The sequence below is a fragment of the Aquarana catesbeiana genome, linkage group LG05 (assembly GCF_042186555.1).
Source record: "Aquarana catesbeiana isolate 2022-GZ linkage group LG05, ASM4218655v1, whole genome shotgun sequence".
NCBI classification, from domain to species: Eukaryota; Metazoa; Chordata; class Amphibia; order Anura; family Ranidae; genus Aquarana; species Aquarana catesbeiana.
In genome coordinates this window covers 638,100,731-638,123,428 of record NC_133328.1, presented here as the reverse complement: position 1 = coordinate 638,123,428, position 22,698 = coordinate 638,100,731, and the positions used below count along the sequence as shown (strand labels likewise).

The 22,698-nt window shown below is 47.2% G+C and overlaps 1 protein-coding gene across 1 annotated transcript in view; it reads left to right on the top strand.

Annotated features, from left to right (window-relative positions):
- LOC141146120 (uncharacterized) overlaps positions 1-22,698 on the top strand; it is a 213,305-nt gene that overhangs the window by 118,586 nt on the left and 72,021 nt on the right. The window contains exon 4 of the mRNA XM_073632874.1: positions 18,826-19,108. Within this exon, the coding sequence (XP_073488975.1) occupies positions 18,826-19,108 (283 nt within the window). The remainder of the gene's footprint in view (positions 1-18,825; positions 19,109-22,698) is intronic.

The following is a 22,698-nucleotide window of genomic DNA, read 5'->3' as shown; positions in this document are numbered from 1 at the left end:
GCCTTGCTGTTCTTCAATGCGTTCTGTTACTTCGTTCTGAGCAGCCGACCGTTTTCTAGCCATGTTTCGTATGCGTACTCCTCGTAGAGTTCGTGCTGTGCGGGGGCTTGGTGTTGGGGTCCTGACCTTGACACAAGTCCAGTCCATGAACAGGGTGGGGAGGAGTTCATGAACCAAGAATTGGTTGCTTCAGCGTGACCAGTTCTCTCATATGCCTTTGCTCCGTGAGATCCGTGAGAATAATCCTGATAATTTCAGGAACTTTCTCCGGATGACGGACCCCGTGTTTCACCGTTTGTTGGCTTTGCTGACCCCCTATATCAGCAGGCAGGATACCTGCATGAGGCAAGCCATCACTCCGGAGCAGAGGCTCGTCCCTACCCTGCGGTACTTGGCGACGGGGAGAAGCCTGCAGGAATGTGCAGCACAGAGACATTCCCAAATGTGAAGCAAAGAGACATTCCCAAGTGTGGGGCACAGAGACATTCCCAAGTGTGGGGCACAGAGACATTCCCAAGTGTGGGGCACAGAGACATTCCCAAGTGTGGGGCACAGAGACATTCCCAAATGTGCGGCACAGAGACATTCCCAGTGCATTCGAGACAGCCATAGTCCAGCAAAGAGATCATCCAGCCAAGCAAAGAGACTACCCAGCAAAGAGACCGTCCAGTCCAGCAAAGAGACTATCCAGCAAAGAGACCGTCCAGCCCAGCAAAGAGACCACCCAGCTTAGTCCAGCAAATAGACTGCCCAGACCAGCAAAGAGACTACCCAGCAAAGAGACTGCCCAACTTAGTCCAGCAAAAAGACTGCCCAGCTTAGGCCTGTGACTCACATGGACCAAAGCATGCATCCCCATATATTGAGCAAAGAGACATTCCCAGCAAAGAGACCGCCAGCAAAAAGGCCACCCAGAATAGTCCAGCAAAGAGACCGCTCAGCCCAGCAAAGAGACTGTCAGCAAAAAGACCGTCCAGATTAGTCCAGCAAAGAGACCGCCTAGATTAGTCCAGCAAAGAGACCGCCTAGATTAGTCCAGCAAAAAGACTGCCCAGTAAAGAGTGCCCAGGAAAGAGACTGCCCAGCAAACAGATGGGATGGATGATCCGGGGTGGGGATGAGGGAGAGGGATGAATGATCCGGGGTGGGGATGAGGATGATGGAGAGGGATGGATCATCTGGGGTGGGGATGAGGGAGAGCTATGGATGATCCGGGGTGGGGATGAGGGAGAGGGATGGATGATCCGGGGTGGGGATGAGGGAGAGGGATGGATGATCCGGGGTGGGGATGAGGGAGAGGGATGGATGATCCGGGGTGGGGATGAGGGAGAGGGATGGATGATCCGGGGTAGGGATGAGGATGATGGAGAGGGATGGACGATCCGGGGTGGGGATGATGGAGAGAGATGGACGATCCGGGGTGGGGATGATGGAGAGGGATGGACGATCCGGAGTGGGGATGAGGATGATGGAGAGGGATGGACGATCCGGGGTGGGGATGATGGAGAGGGATGGACGATCCGGGGTGGGGATGATGGAGAGGGATGACGATCCGGGGTGGGGATGAGGATGATGGAGAGCTATGGATCATCCGGGGTGGGGATGATGGAGAGGGATGGATCATCTGGGGTGGGGATGAGGGAGAGGTATGGATGATCCGGGGTGGGGATGAGGGAGAGGGATGGATGATCCGGGGTGGGGATGAGGATGATGGAGAGGGATGGACGATCCGGGGTGGGGATGATGGAGAGAGATGGACGATCCGGGGTGGGGATGATGGAGAGGGATGGACGATCCGGGGTGGGGATGAGGATGATGGAGAGGGATGGACGATCCGGGGTGGGGATGATGGAGAGGGATGGACGATCCGTGGTGGGGATGAGGATGATGGAGAGGGATGGACGATCCGGGGTGGGGATGATGGAGAGGGATGACGATCCGGGTGGGGATGAGGATGATGGAGAGGGATGGATGATCCGGGGTGGAGATGATGGAGAGGGATGGATGATCCGGGGCGGGGATGTGGATGACGGAGAGGGATGGATCATCTGGGGTGGGGATGAGGGAGAGGTATGGATGATCCGGGGTGGGGATGAGGGAGAGGAATGGATGATCCGGGATGGGGATGAGGATGATGGAGAGGGATGGACGATCCGGGTGGGGATGGAGAGAGATGGACAGTCCGGGGTGGGGATGATGGAGAGGGATGGACGATCCGGGGTGGGGATGATGGAGAGGGATGGATGATCCGGGGTGGGGATGATGGAGAGGGATGACAATCCGGGGTGGGGATGATGGAGAGGGATGACAATCTGGGGTGGGGATGAGGATGATAGAGAGGGATGGATCATCCGCAGTGGGGATGAGGGAGAGGGATGGATGATCCGGGGTGGGGATGAGGGAGAGGGATGGATGATCCGGGGTGGGGATGATGGAGAGGGATGACAATCCGGGGTGGGGATGAGGATGATGGAGAGGGATGGATCATCAGCGGTGGGGATGAGGGAGAGGGAGGGATCATCCATGGTGGGGATGAGGGAGAGGGATGGATGATCCGGGATGGGGATGAGGGAGAGGGATGGATCATCAGCGGTGGGGATGAGGGAGAGGGAGGGATCATCCGTGGTGGGGATGAGGGAGAGGGATGGATGATCCGGGGTGGGGATGAGGGAGAGGGATGGATCATCTGGGGTGGGGATGAGGGAGAGGGATGGATCATCCATGGTGGGGATGAGGGAGAGGGATGGATGATCCGGGGTGGGGATGAGGGAGAGGGATGGACCATCCGGGGTGGGGATGAGGATGATGGAGAGGGATGGATGATCCGGGGTGGGGATGATGGAGAGGAATGGATGATCCGGGGTGGGGATGATGGAGAGGGATGGACGATCCAGGGTGGGGATGATGGAGAGGGATGGATGATCCGGGGTTGGGGATGATGGAGAGGGATGGATGATCCGGGGTGGGGATATGGATGATGGAGAGGGATGGACGATCCGGGGTGGGGATGATGGAGAGGGATGGATGGATGATCCGGGGTGGGGATGATGGAGGGATAAATGGATGATCCGGGGTGGGGATGATGGAGAGGGATGGATGGATGATCCGGGGTGGGGATGATGGAGGGATAAATGGATGATCCGGGGTGGGGATGATGGAGAGGGATGGATGGATGATCCGGGGTGGGGATGAGGGAGATGGATGGATGGATAATCCAGGGTGGGGATGATGGAGAGGGATGGATGGATGATCTGGGGTGGGGATGAGGATGATGGAGAGGGATGGACGATCCAGGTTGGGGAAGAGGATGAGGGATAAGGATGATTCTGGGCGGAGATGAGAGTTACATTGTGAAGAGGCTCTCCACAATGTATCTCATCTTCACCCAAAAACATCCTCCTCCCTCTCCATAATGTAACTCCATTATGTTAGCTTGACAGGGTCAGGTGTATGATGGCCCATCTGGGAGATTAAATACAGTCACTCCACAAACCAATCTAGATTCTAAATCTATCTACAGCAGCACACACATCGACTTTAGTGACTTACCAGGTCTGCATGGCATGCACAGCACTGACGAGGCTGGCCACACCCCCTCCCTGAGATCACATTACTAACCTATCATCATTGTTCCACTCGTCTTAGCAGGGAAGCAGGGAAACAAAGATCATGGATCATCTGCAGGGAGGGGCGGAGGAGATGGCACGGGACTACACACAGCTCAGCTGTGCAGAGGTTTATCTGTGTTTCCTCCTCAGGAGGCGGGGCGCAGGCTATACAGAGATTAGGAAGTTTGTTTAGAGACAGAATGCCTGACAATAGGTGGCGGAACACAGTTCCGGTGCGTTCCGCCAGAAAAAAAGCCCTGGATTTATGAATGAATTCCCCAAAGCATGTAGTAGGGCCTGCCTGTATACTTTCAAATTGTACTGTTTCAAGTTTTTGTATCCTATTATTTTCTTGATAGGTAAGAGCAGAATGTCCAAATGTGCTCAAATGTGTACAGTGTGTATTTATATCTTTGTATTATGACACTTCTTACCTATCCAGTGGGCTGCCAATAGTGTAACTAAGGAGGGGCTGTTCCAAATAATACCCATGGCATTCATCTCTCAATGAAGTCAAGAGGGTTACCTGTCCAAGAGCCCCCCCCATAATGTTATAAATGGCCCATGAGGGGGGGGAATCTGATAGGTGTACCTTATACTTTGGTCTTAAAAAATTCCCTCATAAAAATGTTAGCTTGATTATGGCCAAGAATGTTTGTGTCTAATCTGCTTTCCCTGTTTATGTGCAAAATGACTAATTTTTGATTTTGTTTTAACTCCAGTTTCCTTCCACGCCACAGGAATGGCAGACTGTGGCCTCCCACTTTGCCCAGCGGTGGGACTTTCCTAACTGCGGAGGGGCAATTGATGGGAAACACGTCCACATCGTCCCACCACCCAACTCGGGGTCGTACTATTACAACTACAAGGGGTTCAATAGTATTGTGATGTTGGTGGTGGTGTCGGCTACTTACGAGTTCCTGTATGCGGACGTGGGGAAGAATGGCTGGATGTCGGATGGTGGAGTCATCGCCCAGACAGAGTTTTACAGGCGTCTCCAGAATGGCAGCTTGGACTTGCCACCTCCAGAAGACAATGTGGAAGGACTCCCATTCGTCTTTGTTGCGGATGAAGCTTTTGCGCTGGGGGACCATCTTATGCGGCCATTCCCGATGAGGACCCTCACCCCGGACCAGAGGGTTTTTAATTACCGGCTGCCCAGAGCCAGAAAAGTGGTGGAGAACACATTTGGAATCATGGCCAGCCGGTTAAGCCTGTTTCTTACACCCATACTTATGGCGGCATACAAACTGAATCACATTATCCTGGCGTGCTGTGTTCTACACAACTTTTTACGGAAACATTCTGCCAACTATGCTGGCTCAGTTGGGCCTGAGGCCGGAATTCCTAATGAACCAACCCTGACGGCGCTTGAAAGTGGCTGTCCTGGCTTGCCCCCCCTGAGTGCCCGTGATGTCCGGCTAAGATACCTTGAATTCTTTGAGGGTAGGGGGGACATCAATATGCCAGACAATGTGTAAAACATTTTTTAAATTTAAAAAAAAAAAAAACCAAGGTTTGGTGACATTTCCTGCTTGCGTTTGTTTTAGCTGACCCTGACAGAAATGTGGTGAGTCCTGAAATTGGCGTGATTGTGTAACCTTACAAAACACTGTTGGGTGTTGTTTCCTAAAGGCAAAGACACTTTGCACTACAAGTGCACTTGAAACTGCACTGAAACTGCACTTGTAGTGCAAAGTGGATTTCCCCTCAGGAAATAACCCTCAATGTCACAGAAAACACCTATTACAGCACAACAAAAGTTTTGTAACGTTGAGACAATAATCCACACAATCTTGATTAACAACCTTTTATTACCTGCACAATCACATGTGCATTTAGAAAAGGTTTTTAAAACAAACCAACATGTTTGTTGTATAACAATTTTTGGGGTCACATTAGAAAAATTAGAAATGTCCATTTTAGATCAAACAGGCATGTTTAAAACCAACAAGAAAGACACAAATCTTGAACTTACAAAGTTCACATTTGGTAGAACTTGAAGGCAATATCAGACATGAGTATTTACAAACTGAGTTTGATATTGCGTTCAGCAGATGGGGTGAAGTCACCCCAGGAAAAGCCAAATTTTGAAGATGCACACCAATTTAAGAAGTTCAACATGTGCTACCTGCCATCATGGGGGATCAAGGGAGGTGTTTTGGGGGTGCAACCCCTTCCTCACAGCTACTTTATTATTGAGGAAGGGGTTGCACCCCCAAAACGCGTCCATTGATCTCCCGTGATGGCAGATAGCACATGTTGACACACTTTGTGCCTCTTCAAAATTTGGCTTTTCTAATATTTGAAAAAAATGTTCAAAAATTCTAGCACACCAAAAAAACAAAGGGATTTGGAGGGCTTTTAAACTCGCCCTAAAACATCAATGATGTTCTTATTTTTTTGAAGAACACCATTGATGTTTTCCAATGCAACATTACACCCCATGATCTCCCCGATCAGGATCTGGGCACTTTCAGAGGTGAAAGGATCAGGATCCACAACATCACGATCACCTAAAAAGAGAGAAAACAAAAAAAACACCATGTATTATAAATCTGCCAGCATCCATCTCTTACCTGAGCCTGTGGTCGCAGACACTCACCTGTTGTGGTGACAATTTCCACCACGTCTTCCTCCTCCTGCTCTGCTTGGCTTTGGGGGATTTCACCTTCTTCCAGAGGTGGGGGTCTGTGGTCTCCTCAGATGAGGGGTGTCCTTCGTGTTTTTTTTCCCCTATGTACAAAAAAATAGGTATACTTAGCACACAGATATTTGATGGCAGAAATATGAATATGAAACATTGCTTGGAAGTGGGGTACAATTGTCTGTTTTGGCAGAGTTCCAAGATGTAGCATTTTTATTGTCCTTTGTCAAGCTTCAATACTTTACCTGTCCTGTACAAGCTTCACAGATGGAGACCCCCTATAGTATACACTGGAGCACCTGTGTGGGACCCCCTAATAAAAAAGGTGTTCTTGTGTCCCACACTAGTGCTCCAGCGTCCAGATGTGTAAACTGCTGAGTGTCCTCTCCTTACATAGAATCTAGTTTGCATTTCATTCTAGTAACAAACACATCTACACAACCCAATTCTTTTCACACAAGTAGGCCCCAAAAAATGATGGTAATTGCATATGGCCAAACGAACTATGTTTGATACGAACGAAAAATGTGCCCATGAACATGAAAGTTGCCATTTTAAACTGGATAACAATTAGGAAAAGCACATGGAGCAGCACGAACGTAATAAACATAAAGAATAGGAACACAGCACAACTACTTACTTTTTTGCAGCACTCTCCGGATCTTTCTGTACTGCTCGTGTTCTCTTAATTTGAGGTCCGACCACAGCTTCCTGAGCTGATCTTTCGATCGTCGTACCCCGAAATTCCGGTGCAGACTCTTGACTACTTTCGCCATGATCTTGGCCTTTCTGACATTGGGGTTGGGGTAAGGTCCATACTTCCCGTCATAGTCGGCCTTCTTCAGGATGTCCACCATCTCCAACATCTCCCCAAAGGACATCAGGATCCGGGCTTTCCTCCTCCTCCTCGTTGGTGTAATTATCAGACACCTGCTGTGTCTCCGCCATGTGCTCTTTCCCCACTGCGCCGAATGAGAAGGGGCGGGGAAGAGACTAGAAAAAACGTCAGGGGCGGGCGGAGTTTCACACATGCCCAGTGTCTATAAAGCATAACACGCGTGCGTAGCACGTACGATCTGTGAGCGGAGAAAGGAGTAACGGAGGCGCCGATCGTGATAGCGAAGGTAAGATTTTTACATTGGGCCTATACTGCTTCTAGATTGAGGACTGTATTTGCACAAGTTTAATAGACTTTAGGCTGACATTAGGGTTTGTCTTGTGTTGTGTCTTGCAGATAAAATGGATGGCTTCAATGACCACAACTTCCTCCCCCTGTTAATAGACAAATACAGGGAGCTGCCCTGTCTGTGGCAGGTGAAACACCCCCAATACAATAATAAACAAAAGAGGCAGGCAGCGCTAGAGAAACTGCTGGAGTTGGTGAAGCCGGTGGTCCCCACAGCAACCATCCCCTATTTAAAAACCAAAATTGGTGGCCTGAGGAGCACTTATCTTAGGGAGTGCAAGAAGGTCACAGATTCCCAGAGATCCGGAGCTGCAGCAGATGACATTTATGTCCCCAGGCTGTGGTACTATGAGAGACTGCGATTTCTGTCAGACCAGACTGAAGTCAGAGAATCCCTCTCTACTCTTCCTTCCGCTCTTCCTTCCACCCTATCTTCCACCCCAGCTGAGGCTTCCGATGTCCAACCTGGGACTTCCAGCCAGGAAGAAGTGGAGGAGCCCAGATGGAGCCAGGTATAGCATTCTTCTACAGATTTCTGGTCAATAAATAAATGATGTTTACTAGATGTTATTATTGATCACTAATTTCTGATTGAAAAAAGTGTTTTACATATCAATAGACAGTAGTGGGCAAAAATATTTTGGACAAGACTGAAAAAAGGTGGGCTCAGAAGGATAGTGTGTTATATTTGTTAACATTCAATTTGCAACAGTCAGGAGGTGAAAATTGTGTGTGATTGATGAATAAAAAACGAAAACGATGTCCCTTTTTCATACACAGGAAGACCTCAGCCAGGAGGAGTTTGTGGAATGTGGCAGCCAGGAGGAGGCTGTGGAATGTGGCAGCCAGGAGGAGGCGGGGGTTATTGGCAGCCAGGAGGAGGCGGGGCTAAGTGGCAGCCAGGAGAAGCCTGGGACCAGTCGCAGCCTGACCGAATCGCAGGTTCCTCCCCTCCGCCTTCCATACAAAAGAGCGAGGAAGGCTACTCACATGCAGGATTCTGCGCTCAGGCTCATTCGGGAGGCTTCTGCATCCCTCAGAGCCTTACCCACTCCTGAAGAGGCCTGCATGGCTGCCACCAAACTGAAGGGCATGCAGGAGGGTCAACGCAAGCTATGTGAGGACCTTCTGTATAAAGTCCTAAGTAAGAGGGTGAGTGGGGAACTAACGCCCAATACCCACCTGAGTGAGTTGGCCCCTCCTCCTCCTGCTGCCACAACTCCACCACCACAGCCACAGCATGGAAGGAAGCATGGAAGGAAGACCAGAGAGTGATGGCCCTGGGTTCAGTCTGGTCTGGCCAAAGATGCAGGCTCTTGTATGACCACAGCCTGGGGACACAGATGTCATCTGCTGCTTTCTGGATCTCTGGGACGTCTGGACAAGACTGCACTCCCTTAGATCTGGACTCCTCAGGCCACCAATTTTGCAAGAAAATAGTTGATGTGTGCCCTGGGGGCCAAAGGCTTCACCCATTTCAGCTGTTTCTCCAGAGTTGCCTGCCTCTTTGTTTAGTTGTGAGCCCTTAATAAAGGATTTTTTTTACAATTATACTTGCCTATGTGTGTTTTCCTTTTAAAAGGACTGTTTGTTTGTGAGGAGGCAGGTACATTTTTAAATATACAATGTGAAATTAACAAGAGACACCAACACCAAACAATCTCCTTGAGATTTAATAATACAAGATATCAATGGTGTTGTGGTAACTTGACACACAAAACACACAAAAAAATATTATGGAGTAAAACAGACAAAAAAAAAAAAAAAAACATCAGACTTTTTAAAAATACAAACCACAAAAAAATAAAAAAAAACAGCCTTGAAAAATATACAAACCACCAAACAAATACAAAAACAGCCTTGAAAAAAAGAAAAAATGGGGGGCGTGGCCTGACCGGGATCCGAATAGGACGTGCTGCACCGTATACACAGATCCCTAGCACCCAAACCGTCAGAGGGCCCCCCAAGAGATGTCATCATCAAGTTCCATTTTTACCGCACCAAGGAGCGGCTCCTCCAAGCGGCACGGGAACAGCCTCCAGCTTTTTGCGGATCTCTCTCCAGTAACTATTGCAAGGAGAAGAGACGTGAAACCCTACCTCCAGGTCCTGCAGACCCAAGGGATCAAATATAGATGGGGGTTCCCTTTTAAGCTCTCATTTTCGCATCTCGGCCGCCAGTTCCATGCATCCTCCCCCTCTGACCTGAAACATCATTTTCAGGAACTGCAGCTGGAAATACCACCTTCCCAGGGAGATGCACCCTCTTCTTCCTCCAGGCCCAGATCCTTCCAGCCTCCTCGCCGGACCTCTCAGCCCCTTCAAAGGTCTCAACCCGGATCACAGACCTTTGGGACCTGCAGGCCCAAAGGTTCATAGCAGGCCCTAAAGGCTTATGGCATATAACCTCCCAAGTTGACGGTTCTTCACAGAAAAGTTCCAAATGACTCCATGAAACCCTAAGCCTGCCTGCGGTTGCAATCGGACTTACATTATATCTGGCTCCCGCTGATACCCAGCATGTTGTTACTGAACTGGTAATAGGCAGAACTGACCTCACAGATGCTAGTTTTTTCCGTTCAATTGAACCTGATCTGACACTCAATTTCTTGCAAGAACTTCCCGGGACTGGGCCCCCCTGGGGCGCCCCAACTGCGAGATGGTGCCTCCGGGACAAGTCGGCCTCACCCGGGCGAGACATTGAGCACTTACTAAGGCATGTCACTTTGACCCCCCTTACAGGGGTCGTACATGGAGGCCGCGGACTGTCCAGCTGACTGTATACTGCCACCTCTGTGGCGGGGTGCACTCACACCCTGTTGCACAGCGGGATAATAGAATTTTGACAGGTTCTACTTTGTTTTTTCCTGCTCTGTCGAGGTTTTTTTTTTTTTTTTTTTTTCTCTGACGCAAACATGCTGGTTCCCTCAGCTCTCAGGCAGCCGTCAATACGCTGCAGACTGCTGACAGCAGTTTCCCGTCTTTGCGGGGAGGCGGGTGGGTTTCAGAATATGATGTTATATTTTTTCACCCTGTTAGTGTTGTGAGTTACACTTTATTTTATTAGTTATTTATTTTTATTTTTTTCAGATTGATTGCCTCTCCCTCTCTATCTATTGGGTAGTCATGAGGGACTACCCCAATGACATTTTGGTCTCTCACTCGCCACGGGCCCCCTCGACAATGGAGGGGAGTCCGGGGCGACGGGGAGACCTAAAATAAAAGGCAACCACATATTTCAGGATGTTTGTGTTCTCCCTTAGTGCCTTAAGCGGTGCACCAAGTCTTGTGCTTAAAGATTTAAAGTTAATTTTACTATATAACAATGCCGAGCGGTTCCGTTGGATCACTGCTCCCCCCATGAGTTGGCTCTTGGTTCGGACGTTAGTCCCAACCAACATTCAACCCCCCTGTGGGCCTTTAGACCCACAACCAGTTGCACTCATACTTTTTCAGTACTATATGCTACAATTTTTTACTGGCTATTATATGTACTACAGTATGCCTTTCTACCTTGTTCTTTTCTTTGTTTCACCTCCTCTCTACCTCCCTTTCACCCTTTGCAGGTCCTCGCGGTGGGTGAGTAAAGTCGTTTTATGGCTAACTTCCCATGTACCATGACACTTAATTGGTTATCCCTGAATGTGCAGGGAATGAACTCCCCCCAGAAAAGGGTTAAAGTTTTTAAATATCTTAAGCAACAGAAAGTGAACATAGCATGCCTACAGGAGACCCACTTCTCATCTTCTTCTTGTCCTAAATACTTCGATGCCATGTACCCTCAAGTTTTTCTAGCTAATGGTCCGACTAAACAGAAGGGCGTTTTGATTGCCATACACAAGTCGGTTCCCTTCAGTTGCAGTGGAGAGATTGCTGACCCAGAGGGTAGATATCTTTTACTACAAGGCACTATTCAGGACACGGAGGTCACCATCCTAACATATTATGCTCCAAATAATAACCCGGGACCCTTCCTCTCCCATATCTGCTCCCTGTTGCAGTCCCACCAGAGAGGCACTCTCCTCTTAGCGGGAGACTCCAATGTTACGCTGAACCCTGCTCTGGACAGGTACCCCTTGGAACACAAAGCCCCATCATCCGATGCAAAAAAATTCATGCATTCTTTACAAAGTCGTGACCTGGTAGATATCTGGAGGGAGCTACATCCTATTGGCAAGGATTACACCTACTACTCCCATCCTCACCATTCCCACTCCAGAATTGACCATATGTTTGTTCTGAGGAAACATCTCCCCCTGGTTGTGTCTGCTTCCATTTTAGCAGCTCCTTGGACAGACCACGACCCTGTTTTGGTTATATGCCACTCGCTGCTCAGCAAACCCCAATATTCCGCTTGGACTATGAATGACTCTCTCTTATCTTTTAAGGAAGTCCTCACCGATATTACTCAAGCCTCAGTGGAATATTTCAGGCTTAACACTGGGTCTGTTTCCTCCGAGGTGACTCTCTGGGAAGCATACAAAGCGGTACTCAGGGGGCGTATAATTCAGCTGGCAGCAAAACGCAAACGAGAGCGTATAACAATGCGTAAATCTTTAGAAGCGCGCCTAGAATCCCTATCCACAATTTTTAAACAGTCCCCTACCCCGGCTAACCGTAAACTATTAGATGGGGCGCGTACAGAACTCGACCTATGCCTCACTGAAGAGGCAGAACGTACATTACGCTGGGCCCGCCAGAAATGGTACACCAAGGCCAACAGACCCAACTCAATGCTGGCCAATAGGCTGCGCACCTTTACCCCGAAACACAACCCTATCACTCTCCGCACGAGACATAATGTCCTCACAAGTAACCCATTGAAAGTGCTGGAAGAATTTAGGTACCGCCTCACCTCCCTCTACAAGGCCCCCACTCAGCCTCCTACTCAAGACCTGACATCCTTCCTGACAGGACTGACATTGCCTAAGCTGTCTGACACACACGCATCGTTAATGGATCGAGATATTCAGTTAACGGAAGTATTACAGGGTATAAAAGAACTGAAAGTAGGCAAACGTCCAGGCCCGGATGGCTTCACGGCCCTTTACTATAGGAAGTTAGCAGACGTCTTAGCCCCCCATTTAACAACATGTTCAATGCAGTAAAAGATGGCCATGCACTCACACCTAACCTTTTAACTGCCAATATTGTTATGATTCCAAAACCCGACCGTGACCACACGTCTTGGACCAATTTTAGGCCCATCTCACTTATTAATGTAGACATTAAAATACTGACCAAGATCCTGGCCAGTCATTTAAACTCCTTCCTACCACGCCTGGTCAAAAAAGACCAGGTGGGGTTCGTTCCGGGGAGACAAGCAGGAGACGCTATTAGACGTATAATACAACTTCAGCACACAGCCCATAGCCGGTCTATAGCAACTATGTTACTGTCTCTTGACATGAACAAGGCCTTTGATACTTTGTCCTGGCCTTACCTGACAAAGGTACTCAGTCACTATGGTTTCGGTTCGTCATTCTTGCAATGGGTAATGGCACTATATGATTCCCCCCAGGCTAGGGTCAAATACTATGGTTTCGAATCAGTTCCATTTTCCATCAGGAGGGGGACTCGGCAGGGATGCCCACTCTCCCCACTCCTATTTATTTTGGCCATGGAACCTTTGGCAGAGGCGATCCGATCCCACCCGGACATAACTGGTGTTGAGATAGCAGGGACACCCCATAAGATATCACTGTTCGCAGATGATATTCTCCTAACCCTAACAAACCCTAGAATCACCCTACCTAACTTGTTCTCTTTACTAGACTCTTTTGCCTCCCTTTCTGGCTTGTCCGTTAACCCCACCAAATCAAAAGCCATGTCAATTAATCTTCGGTCCTCAGACTTGATAACCTTAAAAAATACCTTCACGTTCCAATGGCTGACCTCATTACCCTACCTGGGGATCCGGCTCACCCCAACCTACGCGGGACTCTATAAGGCAAATTTTCCTCCTATACTCAAGAAGCTGATGGACATGTTGTCCTCTTGGACTCATCTCCCACTATCCTGGTTCAGCAGGATCGTGGCAATTTGTATGACATACCTGCCGAAATTACTCTACTTCTTTAGAGTCCTACCGGTCCCGATCCCGCCGCATATCCTACGAATACATCAGCGCCAAATCCTGAAATTTGTCTGGGGTTCTACCCGCCCCAGAATCAATAAGCAAATACTATATGCCCGCAGAATCAATGGTGGACTTTCAGTCCCTAACCTACAAGCCTACTATATAGCTGCAAACATAGCCCCGTTATCCCAACTCCATGCACAACACCAAATGCCGCTATGGGCCACTATGGACCTAGTGGACTCACACCCAACACCAATCTCCTCATTGCCCTGGCTCCCTCCCACATATCGTCCTCTCGTGACGGGGCCATGTCTGGCCCATTCCCTTCGCATGTGGGACTCGGTAAAGTATTCGGCCGGCCTGATTTCTCCTCATCTACCCCTACTTCAATTTCCCCAGTGCCCATTGTTCCCACCAGGCTGGGAAAATCCCCAGCAATTCTCCTGGTGGAAGACAAACGGATTCATGGACATTCACTGTTTTTTCACCCCCACCAGGATAATATCATTCGAGGCTCTACGCTCCTCTCACGATATTCCGTTACGTGAACACTATAGCTACCTACAGATTCGTCACTTCTCCAGGGGCTTATAAAATCTCAACCGACCCCTTATATTTTGACCCCCTTCGAGAACTTCTGCAGAGCAAGACCCCAAACCTCGGGTTTAATATCACTGGTCTATTCCTCTATTATTACCTCTAAAAAACCACCGACACGACTCTGTCACCTTCAATGGGAAAGGGAACTAGGAAAACAGCTCGATCCGGAGGATTGGCAGGTCATGACTTTAGCAATATCCAAATGCTCAAAGAATGTCATCTTTTTAGAAAATGCCTATAAGATACTTTACAGGTGGTACTACACGCCTGCTAGACTGGCCCGGTTCATTCCAGCCTACTCTCCCTTGTGCTTCCGAGGGTGCTCCCAGGAGGGCACAATGTCGCACATCTGGTGGACCTGTCCGAGGGTACGCAGGTTATGGATTAGAGTTTACTCCCTCCTCCGAAGCATACTCCATGCTGACCTCAAAAAGGATCCGTTCGAGGCACTTCTCTGCAAACCAATTGCGGAGCTGCTTCGCCCGGAGTGCCAGCCGGCTCTGCATCTCTTTACTGCAACCAAACTAACGATAGCTAGGGCATGGAAGACACAGACACTAAGTTATGAGGCAGTTAAGAATCGCATGGATGCTATAATGGTTAATGAAAAGCTGACCGCTGTCCTTTCGGACACTCGTGATAAGTTCCTGAAGGTATGGAGGCCATGGGTCAAATATACTAAACCCACTAGATTTGATACCACCCTTCTTCGGATTTAATGCACTCTTGCTCCCCACCGCGGGGACCCACCCCCCCTTTCTTCCTCTTTTCTCCTTTCCCCCCATTCTTTACTCCTCCCTTCTCAACTAATCTCTGCCCCTAGCTCTTCTTTAACCTCCCTTTCAAAAATGTTTTCAGCCTCTGTTATATTCTTATTGTTTTGTTTTTCTCTGATTTACTAGCATACTTATTTTATTTATAAGATGCTAAACTTTTTGTTATGTTTATTCAAGATGCATTATCTACACTGTTAAACTGTGAAATTGCTATGATTATCAATAAAACCCTTTGTAAAAGAAAAAAAGAAAAAATATTTAAAAACAACCCAAAAATATTTGGTCGGATGTGACAAATCTAAATATATTGAGGGAATCACAATAAATAATAAAGAAAGAAGTTTGTGAGAAGTCTGTGTGAATATGAGCAACAAAACTACTTCATTCTTCTCACATTATAAAGAAGAAGGGAGTGCGCTGCATTAAACTATTTTTGACATTGCAGCATGACGAAAGTGCTGTATCCATTGCGAACGCTCATTTTACCAGACCGAGCTGTTCCGTCTCGGAATTTCTTCTGAGCATGCGTGACACTTTGTGCGTCGGAAATGGCCACACACGGTCGGAATTGACGCGTTCGGATTTTGTTGTCGGAAAATTATATAGCCTGCTCTCAAACTTTGTGTGTCGGAAAATCCGATGGAAAATGTCCGATGGAGCCCACACACGGTCGGAATGTCCGACAACACGCTCCGATCGGACATTTTCCATCGGAAAATCCAACCGTGTGTACGGGGCATAAGACTAATCTCACAAGTGTTGCTGAGACCTGCAGTTCTATACAGCAGGCTCACTTAAATGAACTGTGTTTAACCAGGCCCAAAGCCTGCACTCCACTGTTTGCAGAGTGACGGTCCGGGACAATTTATCATTGAGGAGAAAACTTACAAGTGTGTTGCATAGCAAGCTGCAGTTACATATCAGTTTATTTTACTTTGCCATTCTTGCACTTAACGGATTACAAAAACTTCAGTGAAATGTGCTAGCCGAAGAAAGAGAACCAGAAAATTATTTTCTATTACAAGGCCTTTCATCCTGCAGTGTGCACACGGGGAGGTACTACAATCTAGGGGGAGCCCTTGAGCATATGTATTGTAATATAATAACATTCAGTGCTGTGTAGCAGACAAACAGGTTGTGTGTGGTTTGCGTGGCTGTGCTGGAAGTGGGAGCACGCCCAGCGTCAAGGTCATACCACACTGAGCATCAGTCCCACTTGGAGACTCACCCGCATATGATACTCACTGTATTATTATTGAGTCTGATTATTTGAATGCTCTTTGATTATTGTATGTTCTGACTCTGTACATTACAGGCATTATTGTGATTACTCTTTCTAAAACCAGTTTCTAGTAAAATTACTGTCAATCAAATCTACAATTGGCTGTTTTCAATTCTCGTAGCAGGCGGATACCCAGGTAACGGTAAAAATACAATATCTGATGTTATTTTTGGGTTGTTGTTGCTATTGGGCTTCACACCAACACTATTACACAGCTGTGTCAAGAGGGTTGAGAAAATTCTCAAGGGGAGCAAAAGCAGAGTGCAGGCCCAATTCATTACCAGCAGCTCCTTTGGGGGTAAGTGCTACACGTGGGGACTCATCCGGGATCCTGTTATTCTGCAATCAACCCCCCCTAGAGGGCACCCTTAAGCACCAAGATAGACCCCAACGCTGTGATCCAGTGGTGCGAAGAAGAAGGCGCCAACCCAGAATCAAGCGTAGTGATTGAGCTCCCTGGAGAGACCTAGACTGATGAGCAGGTCAGTCAGGTAGTGCAGACATTGTCCTTTGGCAAGAAATATGGGTGGTCGATGACGGTTTGCGAGGATCCAGTGTGAAGTTAGCCGACCAGACTGAGTTTCGTTTAATCCAGACAGCAGACAGTGAACGCTTGTCTGAATACCTCAGACGCTTGAATAAGATATTGCATCAGATCGTATTAAAGAAGGGGATGCTACCTTCTGTCGTAGATCAAGCAAGAATGCAGCTCTGATCCCGTTTGGATCCGGCTACAGACTTCAGCTGATACCAGGTTCATGAAGTATCCTGAGTTCATTAAATTAGTGAGAGAGGAAGAAGCCATGCTGGAGGACAAAGGAAAGAGTCAAAAGTCTGAACCTGTTGTCGGAGTCAGAGTGGCCAGTACAGCTGATAGAGATCCAGAACTTGGGATTCTGAAAGCTCAGATGTCCAGAATGATGGAAATGATGACCAGGTCATTGGATCTCATATCTGAGATGGTCGCACTGAATTGATGACAGAACATACTGGGTTGTCCGGCCAGAAGCCCACGAATCAAGACATCTGTCTAAACTGTGGAGGTGTAGGTCACTACCAGCGAGTATGTCCTAGGCCACAAAGGGAGACAGAAGAGAGGTGTGAACCGCAGAGAAGTGACCTAAGGATGGAGAGAAGATCCGGGCCTTCAAGAAGAACTTTCTCTGAACCTGCCAGGGAGCAATGAAGAATTCCTGCTCCCTCACCCGTGGATTGATGGTGCAGCTGTGGTAACAGTAACAAAAGAGGTTCCAAACTGAAGGTGCAGTTGCTACTCCTTGTGGAAAAAACCAAAGCATCTGGCTACTGCTGTCCCAAGCTAGAGATATGGGGCTGCTCCTGGTCCTAGACATGTAAGGTATTACAGCCTTACTATCCTCTCTGTACAGGCTTGCAGTAACATAATGCAGCACTCTCTACCTAGTGTGGGTGCTATAGTTCGATTTTTGGTCAGTACAGGTAAATTTAGGCAGGCCTGGAATTAAGCTAGGCCTGTTTGTTTTTGATCTGTGGGGCTGGGAGTGGTTTAGAGTAGCAGCAGGTGACTGACATGCATCAGCACTTTTCTGGTACTTCAACCTGGCTTCTAGAGGATTCTAGAACATTTTTGTACATTTTATAATTCTTGGTTGTGCCTCGTTAAAGTCCCATGTGCAATTTCCTTTTGTGTATGGAGCACTTTTCCTCTCCCTGACACCAATCATGGGGCACTATTTCTCCCACTGACACCAATGATGGAGCACTATTCCTCCCACTGACACCAATCATGAGGCACTATTCCTCCCACTGACACCAATGATGGGGCATTATTCCTCCCACTGACACCAATGATGGGGCACTATTCCTCTCACTGACACCAATGCTGGGGCACTATTCTTATCAATGACACCAATGATAGGGCACTATTTTTCCCACTGACACCAATGATGGGGCACTATTCCTCTGACACCAATCATGGGGCACTTTTCCTCCCACTGACACTAATGATGGAACACTATTCCTCCCACTTATATTAAAGATGGGGCACTATTCCTCTCACTGACACCAATGATGAGGCACTATTCCTCTCGCTGACAACAATGATAGGGCACTATTCCTCTCACTGAGACCAATGATGGGGCACTTTTCCTCTCACTGACACCAAAGATAAGGACACTATTCCTGTTGCTGACACCAACTATGGGGCATTATTCCTATCGCTGACACCAATCATAGGGGAACCATTCCTCCCACTGACACCAATGATGAGGCACTGTTCCTATCACTGTCACAAATGATGGGGCATTATTCCTCGTCATGCTGACCAAAGGTGCTATGTAATTTAATTACACCCACTGACCACCAAGTCTGAAGTGTTTTTTTTATCCCTAATGGCCACAGTCCAGCCCCCCCATAAAGTCTGAAGAATAGTAGACTGGCCCTTTGTTTAGAACGTTTGGAGACCCCTGGAGGTTTGTATTGGTGATGTGATGTCCTGGTGGTGGGTATAATCATAAAGGTGGAGAGAAGGCCAGGAAAAGAGTATTCTCTATCCTATGAAGGTTTAGATCATGGAATTGGTAGATATTCTTTTTAAATGGTAAATTTACCATAAAGTGACATTTCTGGTTGTGAGGTCATTAATTGATTCTATGTCTTATCTCCAGAGGTTAATGTGGCCCGAAATGGAACAGCCAGCCAGAGTTCTGTCCACCAGTCCATAATGATGTGTGATGCAAACAAAGCCATAGACGGAAACGCAGACAGGGATTTTAATAATGGTTTCTGCTCTCACACCATGGAGGACTATGATCCCTGGTGGCATCTGGACCTGAAAAAGACCTACAACATATCCAGTATCGTCATCACAAACAGTCAGGACGGCTACATGGAACGCCTGCTGGGGGCTGAGATCCGCATTGGTGATTCACCTGATCGCAAAAATCCTGTGTGAGTACATGGAGGCTTACTTCTTCTTCAAACAGGGGCTACAAACTATGATGGTGCCCCAATATGGGCTGATAAATGGGTGGATTAGATTTGTGTTACCAAATCAGTCAGAAATGGACCACCGCAACTGCTGACATCCCAGCTAATTGTTAGAAAAAAATAAGCAAGATATATATATATAACAATATATACCGTATTTATCGGCGTATAACGCACCCCAAGTTTAGGAGGGAATTATAAGGAAAAAAATGTTTTAAGGAAAAAAACTTACATTTAAATGCCCATCAATGCAGCCTTGCACAGCGTCCATCTGCATGCTTGTCCAGTGTCATTTGCAGCCTTGCAGTCAGCAGCCTTGGTGTCATTTGCAGCCTTGCAACTTTGTCAGTGCCGATCTGCAGCTTTCTGTGTCCATTTGCAGCCTTGCTCAGGCTGCAGTTAAACTGCAGTGACTTTTCATTGTCACTGCAGTTTGAAAATGGCGCCGCTCCCCTGCGATCCTGCAATCCCCTGTGATCCTGAGCTTCGAAATCGCCGACCGCGATTTGAAAATGGCGCCGTCGGCGCCGAAATACAAAGAGCCGGTCCTCGGCTCTTCTCGGTGGCTCTCGTTCACTTTCGGCTCCACTCGTAGTCCCGCCCGGGATGAGCGTGACTGTGAGCGGAGCTATCCGAACCTAGCCGAGTACACTCGGCTAGGTTCGGGCGGCGCTCGAGTGAAGCCGAATGTGGCCGAGAAGAGCCGAGGACTGGCTCTGTGTATTTCGGCGCCGGAGGCGCCATTTTCAAATCGTGGTCGGCGATTTTGAAGCTCAGGATCGCAGGGGATCGGCGTATGACGCGATTTTCCCCTGATTCTAAGGGGAAAAAAGTGCGTGTTATACGCCGATAAATACGGTATATATTATTTTTATATATAATTGTATTTTTGTTTTTATATACAGTATCACAAAAAAGTGAGTACACCTCTCACATTTTTGTTAAATATTTTCTTCTATCTTTTCATGTGACAACACTGAAGAAATGACACTTTGCTACAATGTAAAGTAGTGAGTGTACAGCTTGTATAACAGTGTAAATTTGCTGTCCCCTCAAAATAACTCAACACACAGCCATTAATGTCTAAACCGCTGGAATTAAAAGTGAGTACACCCCTACGTGAAAATGTCCAAATTGGGCCCAATTAGCCATTTCCCTCCCTGGTGTCATGTGACTCGTTCTTGTTACAAGGTCTCAGGTGTGAATGGGGAGCAGGTGTGGTAAATTTGGTGTTATCTCTCTCGCTCCCTCATACTGGTCACTGGAAGTTCAACATGGAACCTCATGGCAAAGACGGAGGCCAAGGCCATACAGCGGTTTAACAGGACAGGTCCCACTCAGAACAGGACTCGCCATGGTCGACTAAAGAATGAATGAATGAATGATTTGTATAGCGCTGCAAATGTGAACTGAATCGCCTCAAGGCGAAGTTGAGTGCACGTGTTCAGCGTCATATCCAGAGGTTGTCTTTGGGAAATAGATGTATGAGTGCTGCCAGCATTGCTGCAGAGGTTGAAGAGGTGGGGTGGGGGGGGGGGTCAGCCTGTCAGTGCTAAAACCATACGCCGCACACTGCATCAAATTGGTCTACATGGCTGTCATCTCAGAAGGAAGCCTCTTCTAATAATGATGCACAAGAAAGCCCACAAACAGTTTGATTAAGACAAGCAGACTAAGGACATGGATTACTCAAACCATGTTCTGTGGTCTGATGAGACCAAGATAACTTATTTGGTTCAGATGGTGACAAGTGTTTGTGGCGGCAACCAGGTAGGGAGTACAAAGACAAGTGTGTCTTGCCTACAGTGAAGCATGGTGGTGGGAGTGTCATGGTCTGGGGCTGCATGGGTGCTGCTGGTACTTGGGAGCTACAGTTCATTGAGGGAACCATGAATGCCAACATGTACTGTGACATACTGAAGCAGAGCATGACCCCCTCCCTGACTGGGCCGCAGGGCTGTATTCCAACATGATAACAACCCCAAACACCTGCAAGACCACCACTGCCTTGCTAAAGAAGCTGAAGGTAAAGGTGATGGACTAGCCAAGCATGTCTCCAGACCTAAACCCTATTGAGAATTGTGGGGGATCCTCAAACGGATGGTGGAGGAGCGCAAGGTCTCTAACATCCACCAGCTCTGTGATGTCATCATGGAGGAGGGGAAGAGGACTCCAGTGACAACCTGTGAAGCTCTAGTGAACTCCATGCCCAAGAGGGTTAAGGCAGTGCTGGAAAATAATGGCGGCCACACAAAATATTGACACTTTGAGCCCAATTTGGACATTTTCACTTAGGGGTGTACTCACTTTTGTTGCCAGCGGTTTAGACATTAATGGCTGTGTGTTGAGTTATTTTGAGGGGACAGCAAATTTACACTGTTATACAAGCTGTACACTCACTACTTTACATTGTAGCAAAGTGTCATTTCTTCAGTGTTGTCACATGAAAAGGTAGAATAAAATATTTACAAAAAATGTAAGGGGTGTACTTACTTTTGTGAGATACTCTGTATGATATAAGTAATATCTATTATTACTTTCACTGTTTCACAGTATAAATGAACCCCTTATAGTAATTATTTGCTCTTTTTGTACTATAAAGGGCTAAGTTTTGTTTTTTTACCCCATTATGACAGATGATACAAAAAAAGCATTCTGCTGCTACTAAACATCTTAGATCTGGTTCACACCTATGCGTTTTTTGGTGCTTTTTGCAGAAATGCACTACAGTTCATTTAACATGGTTTCCTATGAGACATGTTCACATCTTAGCTTTTTTTTCTGCCGCTGCGTGTTTGGAAAGGGTCAGCAAAACTGTGCTTTTTTTTTTTGCTGTTTGTGGTTCAATAGACTTCAATGGAGAAGCTGCAGAAAAGCATGTAGTGTGTTGCATCTTTTAATCTGCCCAACAATAAACTGGCCAAAAAATGCAAAACACAAATCGCAGCAAAGTCGCGTGTGCAAAGACGCACAGCAGAAAGCACTGCAGAAACGGATCAAAAGCAAACTGCATAGGTGTGTACCGTGCCTCATGCTGGCCATACACGTATCGATTTTCAGACAAAAATATTCATACGAAAAATCTTTGTACAGTCGCTGAATGAAAGAATGTTGTTTGAAGATTTCTCTTGCTTCTAACATTCAGTTTTAAAATGAATGTCATTTCTGATCAAAACCCACATACACTGAAAATTCCTTTGACCAAGAAGTTTTCTATTCTGCTCCTTCAAATTTTCCCATCACTGTGGTCAAAAATGAATGCCGATTTTACCGCACTAACCATTAGAAAATCAACGAATGCTCTCACAATTACATTTTTTTTGAAGGAAGACATTGTTTTTGTATGGACAGCATAAGTGACTTTTATCAAACCACCTGCCTATGACAAGGGAGTCTGTCATACATAATATATTACAGTTCTGTCTGAAAATCCACAAAATACTCTTTAATTTTTTTTTTCTTTAAAAAAATAATTTGATCTCTGAGTCTGATGATATTTACCAGATTCAACCTCTAATAGTATATAGAGTGCCTTGCAAAAGTATTGACCC